Source organism: Lepisosteus oculatus, chromosome 22 (genome assembly GCF_040954835.1).
Source record: "Lepisosteus oculatus isolate fLepOcu1 chromosome 22, fLepOcu1.hap2, whole genome shotgun sequence".
NCBI classification, from domain to species: domain Eukaryota; kingdom Metazoa; phylum Chordata; class Actinopteri; order Semionotiformes; family Lepisosteidae; genus Lepisosteus; species Lepisosteus oculatus.
This window is the reverse complement of record NC_090717.1, coordinates 104,050-131,362: the sequence shown is the minus strand read 5'-3', so window position 1 is coordinate 131,362 and position 27,313 is coordinate 104,050. Positions and strand designations below refer to the sequence as shown.

Sequence of the window (27,313 nt, the reverse complement as noted above, 5' to 3'; positions counted from 1 at the left end):
AGAATCCAGGTGTCAGTGTGTACAGTAGACGCTCTCCAGGTGTACACTAGAAACACTCCAGGTGTCAGTGTGAACAGTAGATACTCTCCAGGTGTGCAGTGTGTACAGTATATAGAATCCAGGTGTGCAGTGTGTACAGTATTTAGATTCCAGGTGTCAGTGTGTACAGTAGGTACTCTATAATTGTGCAGTGTGCACAGTATATACACTCCAGTTGTCAGTGTGTACAGTAGATGCTCTCTAGGTGTGCAATGTGTATACTCGATACACTCGATACACTCCAGGTTTGCAGTATACACACTCCAGGTGTCAGTGTGTACAGTAGATACACTCCAGGTGTGCAGGGGGACAGGTGTGTCTGTGTTGTCTCACTGTGGGGCTGAATAACAGGCTGGTGATAGTCCTGGTCTGGCCTGGAGTCTGACAGCAGAGTCCTCCCTTCCCCCTCCTGCACTTTGCTCTCTGTCTGTGTGCCTATGTCAGAGCTCCACTCTGCCTGCCGGTCACCCAGACCGACAGCTCTGCCTGGAGCCTCCTGCAGGTCCTGATGCAGACTGTGGCAGCGGCAGTACCGCGACATCTAGGCAGGCCGTGCACGACTACAGGCGCAGTGGGAGGTGAAAGCTGCGGGCGTCTGTCACAAACCCGTGTGCCCGGCTACTGCCGTCATTACAGTAGCAGCGCGGGGCTCACAATCCAGCTCCCTGCGCTGCGTTCCAGCTCCGGGTTTTGCAGGCGGCTGGCGGAGAGCTGGGAGGAAGTCGGTCGCTGAGCTTTGCAGGCTGAACAAGAAGTCTGCTCGGCACCGGGAAGGACGGACTGTTGGTCGTGAGCGTTTCGTCAACAGGACACGCCAAAGCCACCTTTTTGCTTTCGGAGAAAGGGGACAGGTCGCCTCGGAGGAGCCGTAGCCGAGGGCTGGCGCCAGGACCAAGCGCAGCGCGAGACGAGCGCAAGACGATCCGGGCGCGGATGCTGAGCGCGCAGGGAGCTCGAGGCACAGCAGACCTCGGAGGACCGCGAGCCGCCCGCCCGCGCGCTGTCCCCCTGCACGGGAGCGGCGGCCGGGCCGCGCGCAGTTTCGGCGAAGCTCGCAGGCGGCAGGAAGCGCGAGCCATGACGGCGTTTCGCAATAGCGGGGCTCCCTGAAAACAAGACAAGCCCTTCCTCCTCGGAGAAGTCAGGCCGGAGGAGAGCCCGCTCGCTCCGCAGGCACTGAAGAGACGGGAGCCGGTCCAGCCGGGTGCGCGGCGGGCAGGGGGTCCGGTCCGGCTCGGTTCGGTTCGGCTCGGCTCGGCTCGGCTGGGGACCGCAGTGCCGGACGGGGCAGCGGCAGAGGGGGCTGCGCGGCGGGTTATTTATAGTCCTGCACCGCCTGCCCTTCCGTGCAGCGGGGAGCTGCAAGCAGAGCAGCAAACGCGTCCTGCTTTCTGCCTGTAAACAGCGCGGGGTCAGGCTTCAGCGCGCTGATTGTTTATTTGCTTGCTTGTTTGCGATCGGTCTTTGTTGCGGGAAGGGGAAGCTACACGGACGCGAACATTTATTTTCCGGGACTGTGCTTCTCTTTTCTAAAAAAAACGGTTTTTTTTGTCGCGCAAGAGGACAGACAGGAGGAGGGTCGTGTCTTGCGGACTGCCGCCCTGCAAGGTCGCTCTCTGGCGGGCGGGACCGAACCGAACCCAATCCAACCCCCCTGGTCGCGCGACTCTTGACAGCTAGCGCTGAGGAAGCGGCTCGAGGAGGTTCGTCTGCCGGCCTGGGGGGAGGGCACGCGCAGTCTCGAGCTGCAGCACCGACTCCTTTCGGGGAGACCGAGCCTCGGCGCGCGCACCTGGACGCCCCTGCACGGGCCGGGACCCGCAGCGGGTTCGGTCCGGAGACCCGGCTCGTGAAGGAGGACCGGTCGCGATGCGTGGGCTCGAGACGGACGGCGCGGTTTAAAAGCTAACGGCAGAACGGCACCGTCGCTCGAGGGCTCTAACGGATCCACCGGTCCGGACGCTGAGCCCCCGACCCGTCGTGACTGATTGCTCTTGGACCACCGGACCTGCGCTTTTCTGTGTCCTCGGTGGCGGCGTCGCGCACGAGGAAGTGAAAATGGCGGACCTGGAGGCCGTGCTCGCCGATGTCAGCTATCTGATGGCGATGGAGAAGAGCAAGTCCACTCCCGCCGCCCGGGCCAGCAAGAAGATCATCCTACCCGAGCCCAGGTACCGCACCGCTGCGCACAGCGCCCTGCCTGCGCCCGCTGTCAGAGGGAGGATGGAGAGGAGGAAGAGGAGGGAGGATGGAGAGGAGGAAGAGGAGGGAGGATGGAGAGGAGGGAGAGGGAGGGAGGATGAGGAGAAGAGGAGGGGAGGGAGGAGGAGGAGGGAGAGGGAGGGAGGATGAGGAGAAGAGGAGGGGAGGGAGGAGGAGGAGGAGGAAGAGGGGAAGGAGGAGGAGGAAGAGGGGAGGGAGGAGGAGAAGAGAAGGGGAGAGGAGGAGGAAGAGGGGAGGGAGGAGGAGAAGAGAAGGGGAGAGGAGGAGGAAGAGGATTGGGGGAGAGGAGGAGGAAGAGGGGAGGGAGGAGGAGAAGAGAAGGGGAGAGGAGGAGGAAGAGGATTGGGGGAGAGGAGGAAGAGGATTGGGGGAGAGGAGGAAGGGGAGAGGAGGAGGAAGAGGAAGTGGAGAGAGGAGGCAGATGAGTGAGGAGGGAGGGGAGGAAGTGGAGAGAGGTAGAGGAGGAAGAGGGGAGTGGAGGTGGAAGGAAGAGGAGGGGAGGAGGATTGGGGGAGAGGAGGAAGAGGATTGGGGGGAGAGGAGGAAGAGGAGAAGGGAGGAAGAGGATTGGGGGGAGAGGAGGAAGAGGAGAAGGGAGGAAGAGGATTGGGGGGAGAGGAGGAAGAGGAGAAGGGAGGAAGAGGATTGGGGGGAGAGGAGGAAGAGGAGAAGGGAGGAAGAGGATTGGGGGGAGAGGAGGAAGAGGAGAAGGGAGGAAGAGGATTGGGGGGAGAGGAGGAAGAGGATTGGGGGGAGAGGAGGAAGAGGATTGGGGGAGAGGAGGAAGAGGAGAAGGGAGGAAGAGGAGGAAGAGGATTGGGGGAGAGGAGGAAGAGGAGAAGGGAGGAAGAGGAGGAAGAGGATTGGGGGGAGAGGAGGAAGAGGAGAAGGGAGGAAGGGGATTGGGGGAGAGGAGGAAGGGGATTGGGGGAGAGGAGGAAGAGGAAGGGGATAGCAGGAAGAGGATTGGGGGAGCGGAGGAAGGAGAGGGGAGGAAGAGGGGAGGGGAGGAAGAGGATTGGGGGAGAGGAGGAAGAGGAGGAGAGGAGGAAAAGGGGAGAGGAGGGGGATGGAAGAGGAGAGGAGGGGTGGAAGGGGAGAGGGGGGAGGAAGAGGAAGCGGAGAGGAGGAAGATGAGGGGGGAGGAAGAGGAAGCGGAGAGGAGGAAGATGAGGGGGGAGGAAGAGGAAGCGGAGAGGAGGAAGATGAGTGGGGAGGAAGAGGAAGCGGAGAGAGGAGGAAGATGAGAATGAGGGGGAATTGCAGGGATGAACGGCTCCAGTTACCCTGTTGCCTGGTTACAAGGACAACCAGTGGACATTAGGACCCTTTTGGTGGCCCGGTCCCGTCGCCTGTGACCCAGGCTCACTCCACCCGTCTGATGTGCTGATTTTGTTGAGTTTGTGTGAGTCGGGCCACAGGTCCGACCCCTGGAGGCCCCCCTGACTCCTTTTTAATACGTGGACACAGCTGAATGTGACGGAGCGTCTGTCGGACAGAGCTCCACATCGATTTCCTGTGGAGCTTGAGGCCAGCTCCCTGCGACCTGTGTGTCTGTGGCACGGTGCTGTGAATGTTAATGAGTTCTTGCTGTGTGCTACTCAGATGTAGCCCTGTCCTTCTCCCTGCCCCTGCTCCTTCTCCTTCTCCCTGCCCTCTCCCTGCCCCTCTCTTTGCACCTCTCCTGGTTGCAGCCCGTGGGGAGCTGTGCCTGCTCGTCTAGGCTGCTCTGTGGCCTGGCCTGTCAGCTGCAGATGGACCTGCTGTGAGAGGCCCAGCTCAGGTCCTGGAGACTTAGTGCTGTTAGACAATGAACCACGGCGCTAGGGAGTACAGGCCAGGTCACCGCTGCATATAGCCGACCACTTGAGTACAATCTCTGCAGGTTCAGAGGAAGTGAATTCTCAGTTTCTGCAGCAGTAGCTTTGCTCATAGCACTCTTACTGTAAAGCAGACACAATGACTTTTAAATGTTGAGTTAGTTGATTTGATTAGTTCTTCCAGCCAGGGCTCTTGGCGAGGGGTGCCTGAGGGGGAAAGCTGTGGAGGTGTAGATGTGTGTTTTACTTTCTGGGTGACCTGAGGGGTGAAGGTGTGGATACGTGTAGGTCCGAGCGCCCCGGAGGGGGTGTTGGCGGGTCTGTGTGAAGAGTGCTGAGGGAAAGGGGTCTCGAGATCGAGGAGTACGTTGGCCCCGTCTCTGATGCTGAAGTGTGCTGCAGGCCTTTGCTGGGCTGTAGCTGCTGCAGCTCTAGTGTGGACTTCGCTGAGGAGTGACATGGCTTTGTGTGGTCATCGCAGTCCCGAACAGGCTGGGCTGGGCTCCTGGTCCTGGAATAGTCCTTACGGGCTGGGCTCCTGGTTCTGAAACAGAGAGTTATCTTTGCCTGGCTGTGAAGGTGAGCAGGCACTGGGCCGTTACCCCAGCGGGGTCTGGTGTTGGGCCTGTGAGCTGTGCAGGGGAGCTCAGGGTGGTAGTCGGGGAGCATCGTGCTGTTGGCTGTGGCCACTGCTGTGGACATTGTTACTGTTGCACAGCAGTTAGTAATCCAGGATCATCTGGGAAGCTGCTGAATCCTGGCCTTATAACACATGATTAAGCTGTATCAGATATACAGCTCTCAGACTCGGGAAGAACATCTGCTCTTATTTTGTCTTTAGTCAGGATTTGTAGATAATGTTTCTATTGAAAAAATCTGATCCCAGAATTGGCTATCATGCTGTAATCCACCTGAGAGGGCAGACTGTGGGCAGGAGAAACCCCAGAGCATTCATATAAATAGAAGCTTCAAAAATACTGCAAAGGCGGTTTTAGCAAAAAGGCTTTGTTGTGAGCTGGCTGAAGTAGCGCGGCGCTGTGACATTCTCACTTGCCACGGGCGAGCCACTGACAGCTGGGTGAGACATTGACGAGCTAGGTGAGGGAGTGGGAGATAAGGAGGGGAGGAGCGTGGGAGAGGCAAGGGACAGGAGGAAGAGGCCGAGGGAGAGGACGCAGCAGTGTGGAGTAGTGCGAGTGGTCGGTGGTCTGGTCACGGGTTCAAATCAGGGGCGGGGCACAGCTGCAGTTCCCTTCAGGCCCCAGAAAGGCCCCAGCAGAGGTAGCTGTAAAACGGGTCTGTGTGGAAGTTGCTTTGAGACGGAGAGACTGGTCCTGGAGCAGCATGTGGCTCTCTGAGTGGGTGTCAGCTTGCAGCGCAGCCCCAGCACAGCTGACAGCCTTACTGGTGACCCTGGGCTTTACTGAGGGCCTCTGGCTGTGTGTGAAATTAAAAGAGAGTTTTATTGCTCTCAACAGATAAGCAGAGCCTCATTACAAGGAGGGGCTGTTTTTAATTGAGTTTGCATAAGGAATATCTTTTTTACAGCTATTAGATAGTAAAGACTGATCTCAAGCCAAGTGATTCATCTGGCCAGACCCCTGCCTGCTCCCCGAATCAGAAGGATGGCTGCTGGGGGGCTGTATGATACTGGGGTACAGTACCTCCTGTGAGGTTACAACTTGAGTGTGTCCGACCTGGGGGAGAGAGAGAGAGCACGAGGGGGTGGTGTCCGAGTGTCCGACCTGGGGGAGAGAGAGAGAGCGCGAGGGGGCGGTGTCTGAGTGTGTCGGACCTGGGGGAGAGAGAGAGAGCGCGAGGGGGCGGTGTCTGAGTGTGTCCGACCTGGGGGAGAGAGAGAGAGCACGAGGGGGTGGTGTCCGAGTGTCCGACCTGGGGGAGAGAGAGAGAGCGAGGGGGCAGTGTCCGAGTGTCCGACCTGGGGGAGAGAGAGAGAGCGCGAGGGGGCGGTGTCTGAGTGTGTCGGACCTGGGGGAGAGAGAGAGAGCGCGAGGGGGCGGTGTCTGAGTGTGTCGGACCTGGGGGAGAGAGAGAGAGCGCGAGGGGGCGGTGTCCGAGTGTCCGACCTGGGGGAGAGAGAGAGAGAGAGAGCGAGGGGGCAGTGTCCGAGTGTCCGACCTGGGGGAGAGAGAGAGAGCGAGGGGGCGGTGTCCGAGTGTCCGACCTGGGGGAGAGAGAGAGCGAGGGGGCGGTGTCCGAGTGTCCGACCTGGGGGAGAGAGAGAGAGCGAGGGGGCGGTGTCCGAGTGTCCGACCTGGGGGAGAGAGAGAGAGCGAGGGGGCGGTGTCCGAGTGTCCGACCTGGGGGAGAGAGAGAGAGCGAGGGGGCGGTGTCCGAGTGTCCGACCTGGGGGAGAGAGAGAGAGCGAGGGGGCAGTTTCCGAGCTGGTTGGTGTGAAATGCACTTGTTGGCATAACTGCATTGCCCTGTTAATAGTGGGCACATGGGAGTGGTAGTGCATTTCACTGTGTGCACACTGTTGTGGCTTTGAATCCCTTCCTGGCTGCCCAAGTCAGAGCAGCAATGCTGATTTGGCAGCTCTGCTTTGTAAGGGTTTGTGTGCTAAACTGCTGCAGACTACCACTCTCTGTGTGACCAGCACCTCTCTCAGCAGTCAGGGTGTCAGAGAATAATCATCTCCACCTGCCACACGCATAAGTGCGGTTTGTGGGGGGGACCAGACACGCAGTGATGGGTCTGTGTGTAGAGTCTCTAGGTCTCTCATAGCCATTTATCACAGTCCCAATGCAGGCACAGTGTAGTTATCATACCACACTTATGACAGTACGATATAGTTACCATAAAGCATTATACAAACAGCACAGAGCAACACGGGCATCACAGCACACTACACACACAGCACAGAGCAACACGGGCATCACAGCACACTACACACACAGCACAGAGCAACACGGGCATCACAGCACACTACACACACAGCACAGAGCAACACGGGCATCACAGCACACTACACACACAGCACAGAGCAACACGGGCATCACAGCACACTACACACACAGCACAGAGCAACACGGGCATCACAGCACACTACACACGTAGCACAGAGCAACACGGGCATCACAGCACACTACACACACAGCACAGAGCAACACGGGCATCACAGCACACTACACACACAGCACAGAGCAACACGGGCTTCACAGCACACTACACACGTAGCACAGAGCAACACGGGCTTCACAGCACACTACACACACAGCACAGAGCAACACTGGCATCACAGCACACTACACACACAGCACAGAGCAACACTGGCATCACAGCACACTACACACACAGCACAGAGCAACACGGGCATCACAGCACACTACACACACAGCACAGAGCAACACGGGCATCACAGCACACTACACACGTAGCACAGAGCAACACGGGCATCACAGCACACTACACACGTAGCACAGAGCAACACGGGCATCACAGCACACTACACACGTAGCACAGAGCAACACGGGCATCACAGCACACTACACACACAGCTCAGAGCAACACGGGCATCACAGCACACTACACACACAGCTCAGAGCAACACGGGCTTCACAGCACACTACACACACAGCACAGAGCAACACGGGCTTCACAGCACACTACACACACAGCACAGAGCAACACGGGCATCACAGCACACTACACACGTAGCACAGAGCAACACTGGCATCACAGCACACTACACACGTAGCACAGAGCAACACTGGCATCACAGCACACTACACACGTAGCACAGAGCAACACTGGCATCACAGCACACTACACACGTAGCACAGAGCAACACTGGCATCACAGCACACTACACACGTAGCACAGAGCAACACTGGCATCACAGCACACTACACACGTAGCACAGAGCAACACTGGCATCACAGCACACTACACACGTAGCACAGAGCAACACTGGCATCACAGCACACTACACACGTAGCACAGAGCAACACGGGCATCACAGCACACTACACACGTAGCACAGAGCAACACGGGCATCACAGCACACTACACACGTAGCACAGAGCAACACTGGCATCACAGCACACTACACACGTAGCACAGAGCAACACTGGCATCACAGCACACTACACACACAGCACAGAGCAACACGGGCATCACAGCACACTACACACGTAGCACAGAGCAACACGGGCATCACAGCACACTACACACGTAGCACAGAGCAACACGGGCATCACAGCACACTACACACACAGCTCAGAGCAACACGGGCTTCACAGCACACTACACACACAGCTCAGAGCAACACGGGCTTCACAGCACACTACACACACAGCACAGAGCAACACGGGCTTCACAGCACACTACACACGTAGCACAGAGCAACACGGGCATCACAGCACACTACACATGTAGCACAGAGCAACACTGGCATCACAGCACACTACACACGTAGCACAGAGCAACACGGGCATCACAGCACACTACACACACAGCACAGAGCAACACTGGCATCACAGCACACTACACACGTAGCACAGAGCAACACGGGCTTCACGGCACACTACACACGTAGCACAGAGCAACACGGGCTTCACGGCACACTACACACGTAGCACAGAGCAACACGGGCATCACGGCACACTACACACGTAGCACAGAGCAACACGGGCATCACGGCACACTACACACGTAGCACAGAGCTACACGGGCTTCACGGCACACTACACACGTAGCACAGAGCAACACGGGCTTCACGGCACACTACACACGTAGCACAGAGCAACACGGGCATCACGGCACACTACACACGTAGCACAGAGCTACACGGGCTTCACGGCACACTACACACGTAGCACAGAGCAACACGGGCTTCACGGCACACTACACACGTAGCACAGAGCAACACTGGCATCACGGCACACTACACACGTAGCACAGAGCAACACGGGCTTCACAGCACACTACACGTAGCACAGAGCAACACGGGCTTCACGGCACACTACACACGTAGCACAGAGCAACACGGGCATCACGGCACACTACACACGTAGCACAGAGCAACACGGGCATCACGGCACACTACACACGTAGCACAGAGCAACACGGGCATCACGGCACACTACACACGTAGCACAGAGCTACACGGGCTTCACGGCACACTACACACGTAGCACAGAGCAACACGGGCTTCACAGCACACTACACACGTAGCACAGAGCAACACGGGCTTCACAGCACACTACACGTAGCACAGAGCAACACGGGCATCACGGCACACTACACACGTAGCACAGAGCTACACGGGCTTCACGGCACACTACACACGTAGCACAGAGCAACACGGGCTTCACGGCACACTACACACGTAGCACAGAGCAACACGGGCATCACGGCACACTACACACGCAGCACAGAGCAACACGGGCATCACAGCACACTACACACGCAGCACAGAGCAACACGGGCATCACAGCACACTACACACGCAGCACAGAGCAACACGGGCATCACAGCACACTACACACGTAGCACAGAGCAACACGGGCATCACAGCACACTACACACACAGCTCAGAGCAACACGGGCATCACAGCACACTACACACACAGCTCAGAGCAACACAGATATTGGTAAATGGTAAACAGCTAAACTCAGAGTGATGAAAACATTAAATGTAGCTCAGACTGCATCTACAGCTTTTACTGCTTTCTTCCTGCTCTCCTGTCCCAGTCAGAGCTGTGCTCGATGCTGAGGGCCTCATGGGCCTTGCACTGCAGGTTTCGGCTGGCCACACAGCTCAGGGTTGTGGCAGTGGCCCTTCAGCACGTTCTTGTCTCACTAGTGTGGCTGCTCAGTTACTCATCTATCCCACACTTCAGTCCAGCTGTTCTTGAAGGGCGGCTTCAACAGCATGGCTGGACATTCTGTTTCAGACATCCACCGCTCTTGGTTTAAAGAAGTGTCCTCTGTTTGCGCCCCCTTACCCTTGATTAGAGTTGCAGACATGCCCTGAAGGGACTATGTGTGGCGCAGGTGCTGCCCGGGGAACAGGCGTCCTACGGGCGCCCAGCTCACTGGGAAGCTCTCCCATCTGCTGGCTGCGGTGGGCTCAGTCACCTCTGGAATTACTGCTTTTGTGCACTGAGGCAAACTCTTGCCACTGTTTGTTTCAGTGTTTGTTTCACCCCGCCCGGTGTCTCCCCGCCCGGCGTCTGTGTGGCCTGCTCCCCGCCCGGTGTCTCCCTGCTTGGCGTCTGTGTGGCCTGCTCCCCGCCCGGTGTCTCCCTGCTTGGCGTCTGTGTGGCCTGCTCCCCGCCCCGTGTCTCCCTGCCCGGCGTCTGTGTGGCCTGCTCCCCGCCTCGTGTCTCCCTGCTTGGCGTCTGTCTGGCCTGCTCCCCGCCCCGTGTCTCCCTGCCCGGCGTCTGTGTGGCCTGCTCCCCGCCTCGTGTCTCCCTGCTTGGCGTCTGTCTGGCCTGCTCCCCGCCCGGTGTCTCCCTGCCCGGCGTCTGTGTGGCCTGCTCCCCGCCCCGTGTCTCCCTGCCCGGCGTCTGTCTGGCCTGCTCCCCGCCCCGTGTCTCCCTGCTTGGCGTCTGTGTGGCCTGCTCCCCGCCCGGTGTCTCCCTGCTTGGCGTCTGTCTGGCCTGCTCCCCGCCCCGTGTCTCCCTGCTTGGCGTCTGTGTGGCCTGCTCCCCGCCCGGTGTCTCCCTGCCCGGCATCTGTCTGGCCTGCTCCCTGCCCGGTTCCCTGCCCGGCGTCTGTCTGGCCTGCTCCCCGCCCCGTGTCTCCCTGCCTGGTGTCTGTTTGACCTGCTCCCTGCCCAGCGTCTCCCTGCCTGCCTGCCTGTCGTCTGGCCCTGGGGCTGCCCAGCGTCTGGCACGCACGCTGTCCACCTTCTTGTCTCTGGCTGATGGCTGGAGGCCAGCCCGCACGCCATGGCTTTCCTTTAGCTGCTCTGTGTGCAGCCTGCCGCCTCTGTCAGCGCGTGCTCTGGTGCTAACGAGTCAATTGGGCCCGGGCTCAGGGAGTGCTAATTGATTCCTCTTCCCACAGGAGTGCTTCATTAATGTTCTCACCGGGATGTGGCAGATTAGCGGGGGAGAGAGGCGTTTGGGAGAGAAGAGACCAGCATAAGTGTGGTGTTTGGCACGTGTGAGGCGTGTTCTTGTGTCAGTCCCCTGGGCTGCTTGTCTGTTTGTGTGCCTTAGCGCTGGTTCTAGGAGTCTTTGCGAGTGGGGCTGTGTTAATCCTGTTCTCTCTCCCTCCTTCTGTCTGACAGCATTCGCAGCGTCATGCAGAAGTACCTGGAGGAGAGGGACGAGCTGACATTCGACAAGATCTTCAACCAGAAAATTGGTGAGTCCTGTGTGCCCTTTCTGTGCAGCATTCAGCGTGCAAGCTGTTGTGTGAGAGGTTGTGCAGAGCCCGAGATGAAGTGCCTGCCTGTACTGAAACTCAGGGTCTGTATGCCTTTTGCAGGGGCAGGAGCTGTTCTTGAGAATGATCCTGGGAGAGACTGGGGCTGGTCATGTTGTAAAAGGCGCTAACCGGGTTCAAGGGTCAGAGGTGACGAGCTCCTGCTCTTGGTGCCTGTGTCCTGAAGAGCATGTCTGTAGTCGTATTTTGATGGATCTGCTTCTCCATTCAGAAGCAGCAGAGAATTTCCCTGTGGTCGGGCTGTGGACAGTTAGGTCCTTGGCTGGCTATGTGGAGGGAGGGCAGCAGGATTTGAATGACAAATGTGGCCATTTTGCATGAATGACTCACAGTAAGACTGACTGTTGTCAGTTTTCCTTTTGCTGTGTCTGAGAAGTACTGACTCTTCCTCTCTCTGTCCCTTTCTCCTCCCTTCCCTGTCTTTCTGTCAAATTCTGTCCTGACCCTGGTGCCATTAATCAGAGCTGCCTGCAGGGGGTTATTTTTGGAAACCCTCAGTGAGGGCCAGAGCCGGGGTTGATAATAGACGTTTATATAAGGCACTGCCGGCAGGCCGGAGAGGAGTGAAAGGGAGGCTCAACCTCAGTGACCAGAAAACTACTACTAATAGCAATAATGAGGAGATTTTCTGCTCCTAGGAGATGAGCGGTCGGGTGTTGCTCTCTTGGTTGCGCAGGAGCTCATCTGTCCTGTGATCTTGTCTGACTGTCTTTAGAACCTTCTTCCAAGTACCTACAATCCTTTGTGTAATGTCATCAACAACAGTCTCATGTTCACATGTTCCTAATTTTGACAGTGTCCTTAGGTCTGTGCTTGCCTCTTGGTACTGAAGGAGCCATTTGTGTTGGGTTAATTGATAATCTTTCTGGATTTGAAATACTTCTGTAACGAGGCTAGACTGAGAGACGGTTTAGCCAGGCAACTGTTGAAATCATCTCACAGCCAAGGGCCTGTACGCAGGGGGAGAGTCAGCTCCTCTGTCTGAGCCTGTTCACAAACCCTTCTTTTGCTGAACAGTCGATATCTGAAGCAACTTCACCTGGCCATGCCCTCTAGTTGATGACCTGCTGCGTCCCGCCAGGGTGAGGCCTGTGTGCTGTGTGCTTCTGCTGGGTGGGATGAACTGTGTGTGGCCTATAAAAGCTTCCATAAAATCACAGGAACTAGTCTTTTTCTTAATTTTATAGGGTTTGTTTCCAGAAGTGTGCAGTACTGTGTAGAAAAATATTTTTTGTTTAGGTGTAAAGAGCGTGACTGTGAGAGAGGGTGTTCCCTGGGTGTGAGTGTGTGCAGTTCAGGTGTAAAAAGTGTTCCCTGGGTGTGAGAGAGTGTTCCCTGGGTGTGAGTGTGTGCGTGACTGTGTGTGAGAGAGTGTTCCCTGGGTGTGAGTGTGTGCAGTTCAGGTGTAAAGAGTGTGACTGTGTGAGTGTTCCCTGGGTGTGAGTGTGTGCAGTTCAGGTGTAAAGAGTGTGACTTTGTGAGTGTTCCCTGGGTGTGAATGTGTGCAGTTCAGGTGTAAAGAGTGTGACTGTGTGTAAGAGACGTGTCTGCTGAGGCTGTGCTGCGGGTTTCGCCAGGAAGTGGCGAGAGCCCTCGCTGTTCCTGATTGCTGCTCTGCCAGTTACACACAGCCCCTTCGGGTCAGAGGTCACCACCGCCATTTCCAACCGTTTGTGGCTGAGTAACCGTGGTAACGGCAGCTCTGTGAGCTCAGCTGTGACAGACAGGAGGCAGGGCCGCGGGAGAGCCAGGCCAGCTCAGTGTATGACCTGGACACTGTGGCCCTGCAGAGGTGGAGCTCCATGAGCGTTCTGTGCAGTGAGTGATCATCTATCAGAGATGCCAGTCTGAGGTTCTGCTGCCCCTGCAGTGCCGTATTTCACCGCTCCTGGTCTCTGAAATCAGTGGCTGCTTATTAGTAGATGTAAACGGCATAATAATCTTGAGTGCCTGTTGGCCTGCTGCACGGTTGCAACTTCCACAAGCCTGCATGTCTGCTCTGCTGTTTTTCAGACCCATTTCCATTTCCCTGACTGGGCTCGGCAGTGCGGTGTAGATGCTCTGTCATCGTGGCCTGAGTTCCCAGGGTCTCTATAACAACACATGAGCTTCTGTTTAATCAGATACCTGGTTACGAGCACACAGCCCATGTTCTCCTGCACACAGTGCACACAGAGGACGCCGCATGGGGCTGTGTGTGCAGGATCTGTCTGTAGCTCAGATTGTGCCTGTCACTGTCCTCTCCACACATGTCCTCGAATCTCCCATCTGCCTTCCTCACACAGTCCACTTGGGATTTTCAGGACTTTGCTCCAGGGAGACCAATTTCCAGACTGGAATTCTGCTCAGGTGCAGTCACCTAGGAGAGAATCTGGGATTATCTCTTTTTTTTTCCTTCCTTTTCTTTGTACTTACCTCGGTCTTCCAATTTAGCTCCATTCTTGCTTAGCCTCGTACAACTTTGGAGGACATGTTGGGGAGATTTGTGTTGCTTAGCAACCTTCGTTACCACTGAAACCCTTAAGGGGTTTATCTCAGTTCAGTGGATGAAAAACTGATATTGAAAACAATTCAGGACGGCGGAAAAACAAACCTAACTTAAGCTGGAGTTTAAAAAATCAATACAAACTATCAGTTAACAACACAGATAGTCCTCATGTCTGGGTATGCTGTGAGAGAATGTGGAAAGTGAGAGAAAGAGTTTGGCAGAAACCTGGAAAAGATGAGAGTCTGTCATTGTGCTGTAACACAGTGTCTGTGTGTGCGTTGTGACAATGTGTGTGCGATGTCACAGTGCGTCAGTGACTGTGTGGGCTGTCACAGCTTGGCAGTGTCAGTGCGCTATATGACAGCGAGGCCGCGACTGTGTGTGCTGTCACAGCGTGGCCGCGACTGTGCGATATATAACAGCGAGGCCGCGACTGTGTGTGCTGTCACAGCTTGGCAGTGTCAGTGCGCTATATAACAGCGCGGCCGCGACTGTGCGCTATATAACAGTGCGGCCGCGACTGTGTGTGCTGTCACAGCTTGGCAGTGTCAGTGCGCTATATAACAGCGCGGCCGCGACTGTGCGCTATATAACAGCGCGGCCGCGACTGTGCGCTATATAACAGCGCGGCCGCGACTGTGTGCGCTGTCACAGCGTGGCCGCGACTGTGCGCTATATAACAGCGAGGCCGCGACTGTGTGTGCTGTCACAGCGCGGCCGCGACTGTGTGCGCTATATAACAGCGCGGCCGCGACTGTGTGTGCTGTCACAGCGAGGCTGCGACTGTGTGCGCTATATAACAGCGAGGCTGCGACTGTGTGCGCTATATAACAGCGAGGCCGCGACTGTGTGTGCTGTCACAGCTTGGCAGTGTCAGTGCGCTATATAACAGCGCGGCCGCGACTTTGTGCGCTATATAACAGCGCGGCCGCGACTGTGTGCGCTATATAACAGCGAGGCCGCGACTGTGTGTGCTGTCACAGCGTGGCCGCGACTGTGCGCTATATAACAGCGAGGCCGCGACTGTGTGTGCTATCACAGCGTGGCCGCGACTGTGTGCGCTATATAACAGCGCGGCCGCGACTGTGTGTGCTGTCACAGCGTGGCCGCGACTGTGCGCTATATAACAGCGAGGCTGCGACTGTGTGCGCTATATAACAGCGAGGCTGCGACTGTGTGTGCTGTCACAGCGTGGCCGCGACTGTGCGCTATATAACAGCGAGGCCGCGACTGTGTGTGCTATCACAGCGTGGCCGCGACTGTGTGCGCTATATAACAGCGCGGCCGCGACTGTGTGTGCTGTCACAGCTTGGCAGTGTCAGTGCGCTATATAACAGCGCGGCCGCGACTTTGTGCGCTATATAACAGCGCGGCCGCGACTGTGTGCGCTATATAACAGCGAGGCTGCGACTGTGTGTGCTGTCACAGCGTGGCCGCGACTGTGCGCTATATAACAGCGCGGCCGCGACTGTGTGTGTTGTCACAGCTTGGCAGTGTCAGTGCGCTATATAACAGCGCGGCCGCGACTTTGTGCGCTATATAACAGCGAGGCCGCGACTGTGTGTGCTGTCACAGCGTGGCCGCGACTGTGTGCGCTATATAACAGCGCGGCCGCGACTGTGTGTGCTGTCACAGCGTGGCCGCGACTGTGCGCTATATAACAGCGAGGCCGCGACTGTGTGCGCTGTCACAGCTTGGCAGTGTCAGTGCGCTATATAACAGCGTGGCCGCGACTGTGTGCGCTATATAACAGCGTGGCCGCGACTGTGTGCGCTATATAACAGCGCGGCCGCGACTGTGTGCGCTATATAACAGCGCGGCCGCGACTGTGTGCGCTATATAACAGCGCGGCCGCGACTGTGTGCGCTATATAACAGCGCGGCCGCGACTGTGTGCGCTATATAACAGCGCGGCCGCGACTGTGTGCGCTATATAACAGCGCGGCCGCGACTGTGTGCGCTATATAACAGCGCGGCCGCGACTGTGTGCGCTATATAACAGCGCGGCCGCGACTGTGTGCGCTGTCACAGCTTGGCAGTGTCAGTGCGCTATATAACAGCGCGGCCGCGACTGTGTGCGCTGTCACAGCGTGGCTGTGTCAGTGCACGCCGTGACATCATGTGTGTGCTTTATCGGTGTGTCAGTCTATGTGCTTTAACAGCATGTTGGTGTTGGTGCTCTGTAACGGTGAAATCCACAACAGCGTATCAGAGTAACTTTGACTCATAGCTCATTCTCCACCAGATTTAATTAAGTGTTATTGGATTGAGGGGCTTGATTTACCCATCAATCCCATTACTGCCGCCACAGTCCCTCTCTCTCCCTCTTTACTTCACTGTTGTGTGCTGTAAGGCACTATATGTATTACTCTACAGTGGTCAGAACTATTCTGTGCAGCACTCTAATTTGTTGCATAGTATTGAAACATACTGATGTATTGGACACTATTGTGATGTAACCCACTGCAGTGCATTGTGCTGTCTATGATAAAGACATTAGAAATGTTGTAATTGAGAGGAGGTGATTCAGCCTGTCATTCTTGTTTGGATGCGTCTCTCTTCTTCATCCACAAACCTCGTCCAGCCACTTCCTCTTCCATTCACCATTGCCTAATTTTAACAGGATGTTATAATTATCCATACTGTTCTCTGCTGTCCAGTCCTGTGCAGAATTGTGCTGTTAATTCTTGCAGTCAGAACAGAGGCTGTGGGTACAGAGCAGTGCTCATCTGTCTTCCCCCTCTCTCTGCGGTGAAGTGCTGCTGAGAGCAGGCCAGAGTGTAGGCCCTGGCAGGGAGCCCAGCACTGTTTATAAACTCAGGCTGCTCCGCAGAGCAGCCGACGCAGGCCCTTGCTGCAGCAGTCAAAGGAAGACAGGAGAGGAAGCTTTATTTTATGGACCGCTGGGCTACAAGGGGACAGTACTAGAGCAGAGCCGATTGAGCAGATGTCCACACAGAACACAGTAGCTGTGACCCAGTCTCTGTCTGCAGGGCTACTTTTCCAGCTGAGCTGCCCCCCAGAGCGGAGTGTGAGATATATATTGTGTGAGTGTGAGTTGCCCAAGCGAGAGTGAGATGCATGCTGTTTGCAGAAATGCTTGAGATGTAGACTGAGAGTGAGATCTATGCTGACAGTGTGAGGTGTGCTCTGTGAGTGTGAGTTGTGCACTGTGAATGTGCAAGGTGCACTTTGAGAGTGTGTGGTTTGCGCTGTGAGAGTGAGGTGTGCCTGGTGCGCTGCGAGTGTGTGAGGTGCACTGTCAGAGTGTGAGGTGTGTGCTGTGTGTGCCCGGTGCACTGTGAGAGTGTGAGGTGCACTGCCAGAATGCGAGATGTATGTTGTGAGAGTGTGAGGTGTGCACTGTGAGAGTGTGAGAGGTGCACTGTGAGAGTGTGAGAGGTGCACTGTGAGTGTGAGGTGTGTGCTGTGTGTGCCCGGTGCACTGTGAGAGTGTGAGGTGCACTGCCAGAATGCGAGATGTATGTTGTGTGTGTGCGCGGTGCACTGTGACTGTGTGAGGTGTATGCTGTGAGTGTGCGAGGTGCACTGTGACTATGAGGTGTGTGCGCGGTGCACTGTGAGAGTGTGCGCGGTGCACTGCCAGATTGCGAGATGTGTGCTGTGAGTGTGAGAGTTGCATTGTGACAGTGAGGTGTGTGCTGCGAGTGTGTGCTGTGCACTGCCAGAGTGCGGCAGGGACACAGACTCAGCGCTGTGGAGAGGAAGTGTGGCAGGAAGAAGGGAGAGCAACAGAGAGACGGCTGTGTGAGAAAACGAGTGTGAGTGATACAGGAAGTGAAAGCAGCACCCTGGAATCGACATGCTGAGGTTTTAAACTCCCAAGTCTTGAACTGGCGAGAACAGCTTCAACACCCCCCCCTCCCCCCGGGGTCAGCTTTTCCCACTTCAGACAGATCTGAATCGTTTAAGAAGTGCAAGATCTGCGGTGGAAATGTGGGGAGGTTAAACCTTCAACTATTGCTGACACACTTGCACCCCCACCCCCGTGGAGAGCTCTCTCAGAGCGAAACTGCTGGGGAGGGGAAGTGAGACAGAGGAGTGACAGGGCTGTGGGCTGAAGAACAAAAATAAATTGACACTGTCCACTGGCATGACTGCACAGCAGCTCAGGCTCGTCCCAGTGTGCTGACCGGGGACGCTGCGGCTCGTCCCAGTGTGCTGACCGGGGACGCTGCGGCTCGTCCCAGTGTGCTGACCGGGGACACTTTGCCATAGGAGATGACATGTTAAACTGAGGTCCTGACTACTTGGTCATTAAACATCCTCTCACTGTTTGTTAAAACCAGGGTCCTGGCTGAGCATTTTCTGGGTTCTACAGTGGAGCCTCCTGGCCTCCCTGCAGGCGAAGGAGGTTCTGACGTCCCCCTGGTCTGCAGGTGCAGGATGGCGGCTGAGTGGTGGGGAAGCGGGGCTGCTCCTGTGTGTGGTGTGTGTGCGTAACGGGCTGGAGTATCTGCTGCCGAGAGAAGTGCTGTGTCTATGCAGCTGTTATTGCCTGTAGGGGGGGGGGGTAGAGAATATATGGTCTTCAACAGTGACAGATGACAAACTGAGTGCTCTTGGGGACATGGTGGGATTGACCTGGGTTAGAACAGGTCTGCTGAGGTCTGGAGCAGTGCAGTGCTGTCTGGCATAGAGGGGGATTTCTGACATTCTCATTTCTAAGTAATGTAGCTGATCCTATACAGAGAAGTATAATGTTCTTAACAGATGGTGTTTTATAATGTCCCACAGTGCTGTAGTGAGGAGCTCAGCACTGGAAACGAGGCCGTGTTTTTGTCTTGAAGTGCCTGTGGTTTGTAGGAAACCGAGACTTCCTCTGTCAGAGATACCGAGATGCTGGTGGCAGCTGGACAGATAGGTTGAAATTATTTCAAAGCAGAGGTAGAGCACTGTGTTGTCTGCTTCCTGGTAGAGATGATGTTTAGGGATGGCTTGTACAGTTGGTGCGGCGCTGTTCCTGTGATGCGTTGAGATGAAGTATGCCTGTGTGCAGTGTGCTGTTTCTGTGAGTGAACCTTCTTTTTCCTGGTTATGCGTGGGTGGGTGTGTATAACTGCCCCTCCCCCCTCTTGATCTCTTTTCCTGCTTTCCTCTGTCTCTCCCTCTCCCTTGCTCCCCCCGTCAGTGTGGGCGGATGTGTGCTTGTGTGTTCAAACACGTGTCTGTATCAGCTGCACACTTCCGTACTGATAGTGCAGAGGAGGGAGTGTGTGGACAGACTGATCTTTGTTACAGTTTCTCTGCAGGAAAAAACATACACAGTGGCACAGTGCCACTCACACGTGCACTGACACACACATGAGCACATTCAGACTCGCAGTGACACACACATGAGCACATTCAGACTCACACGTGCACTGATGTGTTCACTGAGACACACGAGCCAATTCAGACTCTCACTGACACACTCACACATGTACTAACATGTTCACTGACACACACACACGTGCACAGACAAACTCAGCAGAGAAAAGTCCAGAGTAACACAGAGAACAAATGGAAAACACCACATCCATTCTGAAATGCTTATAGCTTTGGACTAGACACCTGAGGAATAAACTGCATTAACAGGAAACCGTGATATCATGGGAGGTTCTGAAACATGACTGGAGCAGGATGGCAGGGACACATTTAAAAAAAGGGCAGAAAATATGGTTATTATCACCCTAGACAGAGCTCAGAGAAGAGCTGCCTCAAGGATCATTATATATCGATTATATCTCTATACCGACATCATCTCCTGAGATAAATCTCCTCAGTTGAAGAGATCCAGGGACTGTTTATCACTCAGTGACATCACAACTGGAAACCACAAAGGGCTTCATCTGGGCTGGAGAACAGGGAAACAAGTTACACAAAGAGATGTGGGTGTCTGGAACAGGCAAAACTATGGGCTTCTTACAACAGTAGCTGGAGAAGATGTCAGACCCGCCCAGCTCCTGGGAGGCCCAGCGAGCCTCTCATGTTCTCACCCTGATGGTTCCTGCCCACAGGTTCCTGCCCGCAGTGCCTGAGCAGCAGCAGAGAGCAGGTCCCCAGAGCCCTGCGAGGACCACAGCACCTTGGAGACAGGCGCAGACAGGCCAAGCAAGGGTGTCCCCTGGTCTGCCAAATGTAGAAGTGTGGTGTGTGACGCCTTGCTCCAGGTGCTGGAGTGTTCAGAGAGAACTGGAAAGATGTGCATGTAAGAAATGAGATTGCCAAGTTTGTCAGACATGACGGCTGCCAAAGCCTCAGGGGCTGCCCGGGCATCCTGGGCACACCGCTGTTTCTTGCCCAGCTGGGGGGCTGTGATGGCACTGCCCTGCTGCCCGCGGGCAGCAGCTGTGGAGACATGCAAAACGACTCCCTTTGATGATGTTTTAGAGACCACCGTCTTATCTGATGAGCATCATTTCTTGAGCAGATACCCGTGAGCTAGTTCCAGATCGCACGCAGGCGGAGCGGTGCATTCAGAGAAGCACAGGGCCTCCTCTACAAACAGTCCCTATAGGCAGATGAAATGTTTCTAATTAGTGGAATGTTCTCCAGGCAGGGGAGCAGCAGGATTTTGGTCAGCTTTCCCGCTGTTTCAGGGACCCTCTGAGACTCCAAGGTTTTGATCTAGTCAGCACCTCATCCCCAATTTCTGCCTTCCAACATGTTCCCACTGCTGTTAATTACAGATTAAAATGTGTTCTGGGACTGGACTGGATCCTGGGGCTCCCTATGTGTCACTCCTTGTCCTTGGACTGAGTCCTCAGTTCGGTGCCTTGCTGCCAGAGACTCAGCAGGGCCTCTTCCTGGGCTCTGTGAATTTACTTCACTCCACGCGGCCCCTTACGGCCTCAGACTATCCCAGAAAGAAACGCATTTATAAGTGTTTTTTCAGTGCTTAGTTCCAGTCCTGGTGGACTAAAAGGTTTCTGATTGTAATTCTACATTACCTTATTATCTCAATCAGTACCTAATTGCTCATTATTTGCCTAGTAGCAAATATAAGTATAGGTTAAGGCCTATACTTGCTCTTAAACAGCTGGAGATTGAAAGAGGCCTATAAAACCTGCTGAACTGTTGTCCTTGAGTACATTTGGTCTGGACAACTGCAGATAGGTACAGAAGGGAAAGTATAAAGTGCTCCTCTAATTGACTGCTCTGTGTCTTTAGGCCGGTCTGCACAGCCAGCTGGGGGGGGTGGATGCAGTGGAAGCTAGGAGGAGTCAGGGATGGAGGGCAGGAGAGATAAGGGAAGAAAGGAAGAGAAGAGTTGGGAAGATAGGGTGAGACTGGCAGGAAAGCCAGTGCTGGTTACTTGTGTAATAAAGGTTGGTGGTTTTCAGTGGATTAATTGTGTTCATCATGTTAGGCTGCCATATTAAGTGGCTATTTTAACATCTGTAGTCAACTGAGGGCCTGTGAAGGCAGCAGCTATTTCACTGCTTGGAGCTCAGGTGGGGGGTGGCTGCCATTGGGGTAGGTGGAAATTGAAAATGGATTCAAGGAAACTTTACACAACAAGAGAGAAGCTGAGATGGAGAGAGTGAAGTACACTGTTTAATACTGTGAGCAGTGCCCCATTCATGCCTACACTATCTGAAGGGATCGTTGAAGATGTATATAATTTTCTATATGTTCATCCTGAATGATTACACAGTGTTTCACATATTGGAGTGAACAGCCTCAGGACAGCTCTCGGGATAGCCTCAGACCGGCCCCTTATGGCCTTGGACAGCTCCACACGGCCCCTTACGGCCTCGGACTATCCCAGAAAGAAACGCATTTATAACTGTTTTTTCAGTGCTTAGTTCCAGTCCTGGTGGACTAAAAGGTTTCTGATTGTTGTTCTACATTACCTTATTATCTCAATCAGTACCCAATTGCTCATTATTTGCCTAGTAGGACAGGTTAAGGCCTGTACTTGCTCTTAAACAGCTGGAGATTGAAAGAGGCCTATAAAACCTGCTGAACTGTTGTCCTTGAGTTTGGTCGGACAACCACAGATAGGTACAGAAGGGAAAGTATACATAGAAGCACTTCAGACAGCCTGTGGCAGGGAGAGTAGAGGCCTTGATAAGGGAATAGACTGAGCTGGAGACAGTGGAACAAAATGTGAGAGAGAGAAGAAACAGATATTGCAGGAGTTCAGTGTGTTGTACCAGCACACTCCTCAAATGTGAACCTGAGAAAGAGATTCAGGATAAGGGAGATTACGAGAGAATTTAAACTTCATGGCCAGATGGGGAGAGATAGAGATGAAGAAAGGAAGATGGAGAGTAGCAGAGACGGCGATAAAGAGTGATAGAAAAAGAAAGGGAGAGATAGGGCAGGAGAGAGGAAGAGAGACAGCGATAAAGAGCAGTAGAGCGAGGTACTTGACGTTATGAGGTCTGGGTCTCTCTTACTATTGGGGACAAGAATTAGTGTATTAATTTAATCTGAATTAGTGCTGGTATTTTTGCTGTGGCCTGTGTGGAGGTGTGGGAAGAGGGGGATGTAGGTGTGGGATTAAGGTTATTGCTGATCCCTATTTCCTATAGCGCAGCCAGCCCTTGGAGGACTGTGCTGCTCAGATAAACCCACACTGCAGAGCCACTTAACTCGCAGTTGAATCTTCTGTACTGACTGCAGAGCTCTCGCTCTCTCACTCCATCTGTCTCCCCCACGCATGCCAGATTCTCCCAGTTTTGATGGGAGCCTGTCACCATGACAACCTGTCAGCCAGCACCTTTTCTATAGTGCGTGTCTGTTGGAGCGAGTATCTCTCCATCAGCCTCTCGTTTCCTAAGGCTTTGTTCTGCTGGAACTCATTTTAAGTCCCTTGTGCTACCTCTTTTCTTGTTTTCCTTTACTCCCTTATTTTCCCCAAGTCTCTCTCTCTCTCTTTCCCCAGGTCTCTCTCTCTCTTTCCCCAGGTCTCTCTCCTCTCTTCTCCTCACTTTGATGTTATATTTAGCCCCAGTGACACTGACACATCCTGCAGCACCCTTTCAAGTGTGTTTGTATTTACCAGTGCAGGAGAGGTGTAGAGGGAGTGATGTTGCGATGCTCAGAGATGGGTTGCAGTGCCAAGCCTAAAATGGCAAAACTCCATTATGCCAGGTTGTCATGGAGACAGACTGCATGACACTGCAGTGGTATCGGAGAGAAAGTATGTGAGCATGTTCAAGTGCAAGTGCATTATCATGAGTGTGTTCTAGCGTGTTATGGTGTGAGTGTATTACACTTGTGTTACGGTACCAGTGTTAATATTGTGTTATGGTGTAAAATAGCGAAGAGCTCAGTCTTTTCACGAGGAGCCTTTTCAGCTCAGTGTTTCCCATCATGTATCTATAGTGTGTTTTCACTCCTGTGAGTAAACTCTGCACTTGTCTGCTATAAATGTCATCTGCCAGGAGATTGTTCAGTCCTGAATCTGGTCCCAGTCTTTCTGAATGTCTGTGCAGACTCTGCAGTGTTTGCTAAGTGCCCCAGTTTGATATCATTTGCACACTTGATTAGTTTACCAACTGTCCCAGAACTGAGATCATTGGTCTAAATTGGGAAGGACAGTGGTCCAGGTACAGACTCCTGTGGTACCACACTAACTCCACCATCCCAGATTCAGGAATCTTTTATATCTGTTAATGCCATCTTAATCCAAGGGAATGCCTTACCTTGACCAACTAACGCCTGAAATGGAATAACAACTTTTTTATCAAAGGTCTTCTGAAAACGTGTGTGTGTTAGTGCTCTTGTTTAAATCACTCAAACAATTTAATCCAGACTTGCCTTTACACATTTTCTAAATCCATACTGACTGTTTACTAGAATCCCGTTGCCACTCAGGATCCTCTGGTTTAGTTCTCATTATAGATTCCACAGCTGTGTGAGTGTGTGAGACATGAGTCTCACTGGTCTGGAGTGACTGGGGTCAGTGGGCCCAGGTGTCCAGTGTGTGAGTAACAGACATGAGTCTCACTGGTCTGGGGTGACTGGGGTCAGTGGGCCCAGGTGTCCAGTGTGTGAGTAACAGACATGAGTCTCACTGGTCTGGGGTGACTGGGGTCAGTGGTCCCAGGTGTCCAGTGTGTGAGTAACAGACATGAGTCTCACTGGTCTGGAGTGACTGGGGTCAGTGGGCCCAGGTGTCCAGTGTGTGAGTTACAGACATGAGTCTCACTGGTCTGGACTGACTGGGGTCAGTGGTCCCAGGTGTCCAGTGTGTGAGTAACAGACATGAGTCTCACTGGTCTGGGGTGACTGGAGTCAGTGGTCCCAGGTGTCCAGTGTGTGAGTTACAGACATGAGTCTCACTGGTCTGGAGTGACTGGGGTCAGTGGGCCCAGGTGTCCAGTGTGTGAGTAACAGACATCAGTCTCTGGAGTGTCTGGGTTCACTTAGAGCAGTTTTGGGGTGTTAACCCCTCTCTCCCTCGTCTGTCAGTCCCCCAGGATCAGTGCAGTTTTGGTAGTTAACTCCAGTCTGTCTCTTTCTCTCTACCTGACTGTTTCTCAGGGTTCCTGTTATTTAAGGATTTCTGCATGAATGAGATTGACGAGGCTGTCCCACAGCTGAAGTTCTATGAAGAGGTAAGACCCGAGACTCTGTCCTGGGATTTATCTCGCCTCTCCTGCCCTGGCCTGTAGTGTTGTACTAGTGTGGTTAACTCCGAACCTGGAGCCAAGATAATGCTGTACTGTCCTCCCGGGCTGTCTCTTCCTTCTGCCTGCTAGCTGGACGAGGGGGCCGAGGACGGAGATCGGTGTATGTGTTGGGGGGGGGGGGGGTATGTGCATTTACTCATGTGACAAAAAAAAACAGTATTTCGTGTCTATATTTCCCAGTGTGGTGTTTGCAACGGAGGAATACGACCTTATAAGAGTCAAAGTCCCCACAGATGGAGAGAACAGGATAGCATCAGTGTGTGTGCCCCCCACCCTCTCTGAGCTCATGAGCCCTGCCCTCCCCCATTCCTCCCAAATTCTCGTTGTAATGCTGGAGCCTGAGTGGTGCTGTATTGTACAGGCAATTGCTGGGGCTTAATCTGGGAATGTGGATCTCCCCCATTGCCCTTCTCCCTCTCCTAAAACCATGACAACACACTGCCTGGAGCCTGAGCCCCATCTCCTAGCAACTGCACTCTTCTGTGCTCTCTGCACAGGGATTGGCTGGGGATGGGAGACCCCAGTGACGTCATCCTTGATGGAGGGTTACTGTGGCATTCAGGAGTGGGAGGGCTGTGTGACAGTGTGACAGTGCTGCATCTCTGTGTCCCAGATCAAGGAGTACGAGAAGCTGGACTCCGAGGAGGAGCGGCTGTGCCGGAGCCGGCAGGTCTATGACAAGTACATCATGAAGGAACTGCTGTCCTGCTCACACGTGAGGGAGCCAGCTGGCATGCCTGTATACACACTCTGTCGACATCGCTGTCACGCATGCCGGCAGGCTTGGGCCGGGTGCTCATGCGGAAGCTGTTCAGTTGGAGACCAGCTTTAAGTCAATCCTGTTGGGCTGAACCTGCTAATTCACTGCGTCAGTGTTTGTGGGGGTCTCAGCCTGACGAACAGGGGCAATTAGACATTGGACTGTTGGAGCAGCTTTTGCAGAAGCATCTAAACCCAAGTCTGCTCTGCTTCAACATCTAACTCTATCAGTCCTCTGTCTCTCACAGTCTCGAATCCTGTATTCCTATTTCTGTCCCACTTTGTTATGCCTGAGATTTTTATTTTGCTTCCCTGCCTCCTTGTGCTTCTGTGCTGCTGTTGCTGTGAAGCTGGCTGGAGTGCTGACAGCTGTGTTCCTCTTCTGCAGCCCTTCTCTAAGAAAGCTGTGGATCACGTCCAGACTCATCTGGCCAAGAAGCAGGTGCCCCCCACGCTGTTCCAGGCAAGCTCTCCTAGCCGCCCTCAGGGGCACACAGACACACGTTGGCAAGCATGGGCACACACGGGCGTGCCCTGACACATCAGGCGCAGTAGGTGACCAGAACAGCTGTAGGCCAAGTTATTGCTTCACCGCTTCACGTTATTGAGAAAATGATTAGGTGTGTGTTGTTTCCATGTGGTAGTAGTGCTCTCAATTATGAGTAAGGCTCAACAGTAAATAATGCAGATTCAGTGCCTTCAGGGTTCTTATTCGTGCTCTTGAGGACGAGACAGTTGATAGATTGTTGTCAGAAAGATCCTGTCTGCCGCTCTGGCTGCAGCTTTGCTAGCACACAATTGTAGCCAAGGGTTAGAGAGACGCCCAGGAAAACCCACATTTCTTCAGACAGTGGAGCTGAGGACTGAAGCGGTCTTGCGTACTGATTTTTAACGTATGGATGGAATTTTAAATTGTGCACACTAGTACCAGAGTTCCTCCTGTTCCAGCACAGTGGAAGTTACTTTTGAATTCATACCAAAATGATATATCAGTTGTTTCTGGTTTTAATATGTGAAAGCTCTTGCCAATAGCGTGCTGTGGGCTTGACAAAGTGAGTGAACACCTGCATTGTGTGCCAGTTTTGAAAGTGCTTCTGTGCTTAGAATTTTGAGAGTTTCTTGCAAGAACTGGTTTTAATGTTACGTCTATGCACTGTTCTTCTGGAATATGATATCTGGGCTGTGACGTCTGCTGAAACCCGTACATGCAATACTGTCACTAGTGGTACTCACAGACACTGATGAACACTGGCGTGCACACACTTGCAAGGAAGAACACGGCTCACACTTCTGTCTCTCTGCCTCCCTGCCTGTGTGCTACAGCCCTATATCGAGGAGATCTCTGACAGTCTGCGAGGGAAGATCTTTCAGAAGTTCATTGAGAGGTGAGTGAGCAGACGGGCGCAGGCCTGTGTTTGTTGGTCTGTGGATCTGTTGTGGAGCCCCCATGCGTGAAGAGGCCCCAGTCTTGGCCTTTTCTCACTCTGTTTCTCTCTGCAGTGACAAATTCACGCGGTTCTGCCAGTGGAAGAATGTGGAGCTCAATATCCACGTGAGTGTCTCCTGTCTGTGCATTGCGGTTTTCACAGAAATGTAGTCAGCGGTTTGTAACTGCACAATACCCCTCTTTCCTTTCCTGCCCTCTCTCTCAGCTGACGATGAACGACTTCAGCGTGCATCGGATCATCGGCCGCGGTGGCTTCGGAGAGGTGTACGGCTGCAGGAAAGCAGACACAGGGAAAATGTGAGTCAACAGAGTGGCAGAGTGACAGAGACCGTGCCTGTTAGAGGGGGAAGATTTCACTTGCTGTCCATGCTTGTGCAGTTCAGAAAGGATTCAGCTGTAATTGTGGTATCTGTGACAGTGCCGCCAGTGCACCACCTTCGACATGAAGAGGTGGAGAGTGAAAGGAG

The 27,313-nt window shown here is 54.0% G+C and overlaps 1 protein-coding gene across 4 annotated transcripts in view; it reads left to right on the top strand.

Moving 5' to 3' along the window:
* The first annotated feature begins 664 nt into the window (after positions 1 to 664).
* The window catches only part of grk3 (G protein-coupled receptor kinase 3), a 48,550-nt gene continuing 21,901 nt past the window's right edge, over positions 665 to 27,313 (top strand). Inside the window, exons 1-8 of one of the 4 annotated variants that reach the window (XM_015365952.2) lie at positions 665 to 2,210; positions 11,347 to 11,423; positions 24,492 to 24,565; positions 25,254 to 25,355; positions 25,788 to 25,862; positions 26,723 to 26,784; positions 26,900 to 26,951; positions 27,052 to 27,143. In XM_015365952.2, coding sequence (XP_015221438.2) covers positions 2,098 to 2,210; positions 11,347 to 11,423; positions 24,492 to 24,565; positions 25,254 to 25,355; positions 25,788 to 25,862; positions 26,723 to 26,784; positions 26,900 to 26,951; positions 27,052 to 27,143 — 647 coding nt within the window. In that variant the 5' untranslated portion in view covers positions 665 to 2,097. Of the gene's footprint in view, positions 2,211 to 11,346; positions 11,424 to 21,106; positions 21,323 to 24,491; positions 24,566 to 25,253; positions 25,356 to 25,787; positions 25,863 to 26,722; positions 26,785 to 26,899; positions 26,952 to 27,051; positions 27,144 to 27,313 lie in introns of those variants that run through there. The other 3 variants (XM_015365953.2, XM_006640163.3, XM_015365955.2) reach the window with 3 other exon arrangements.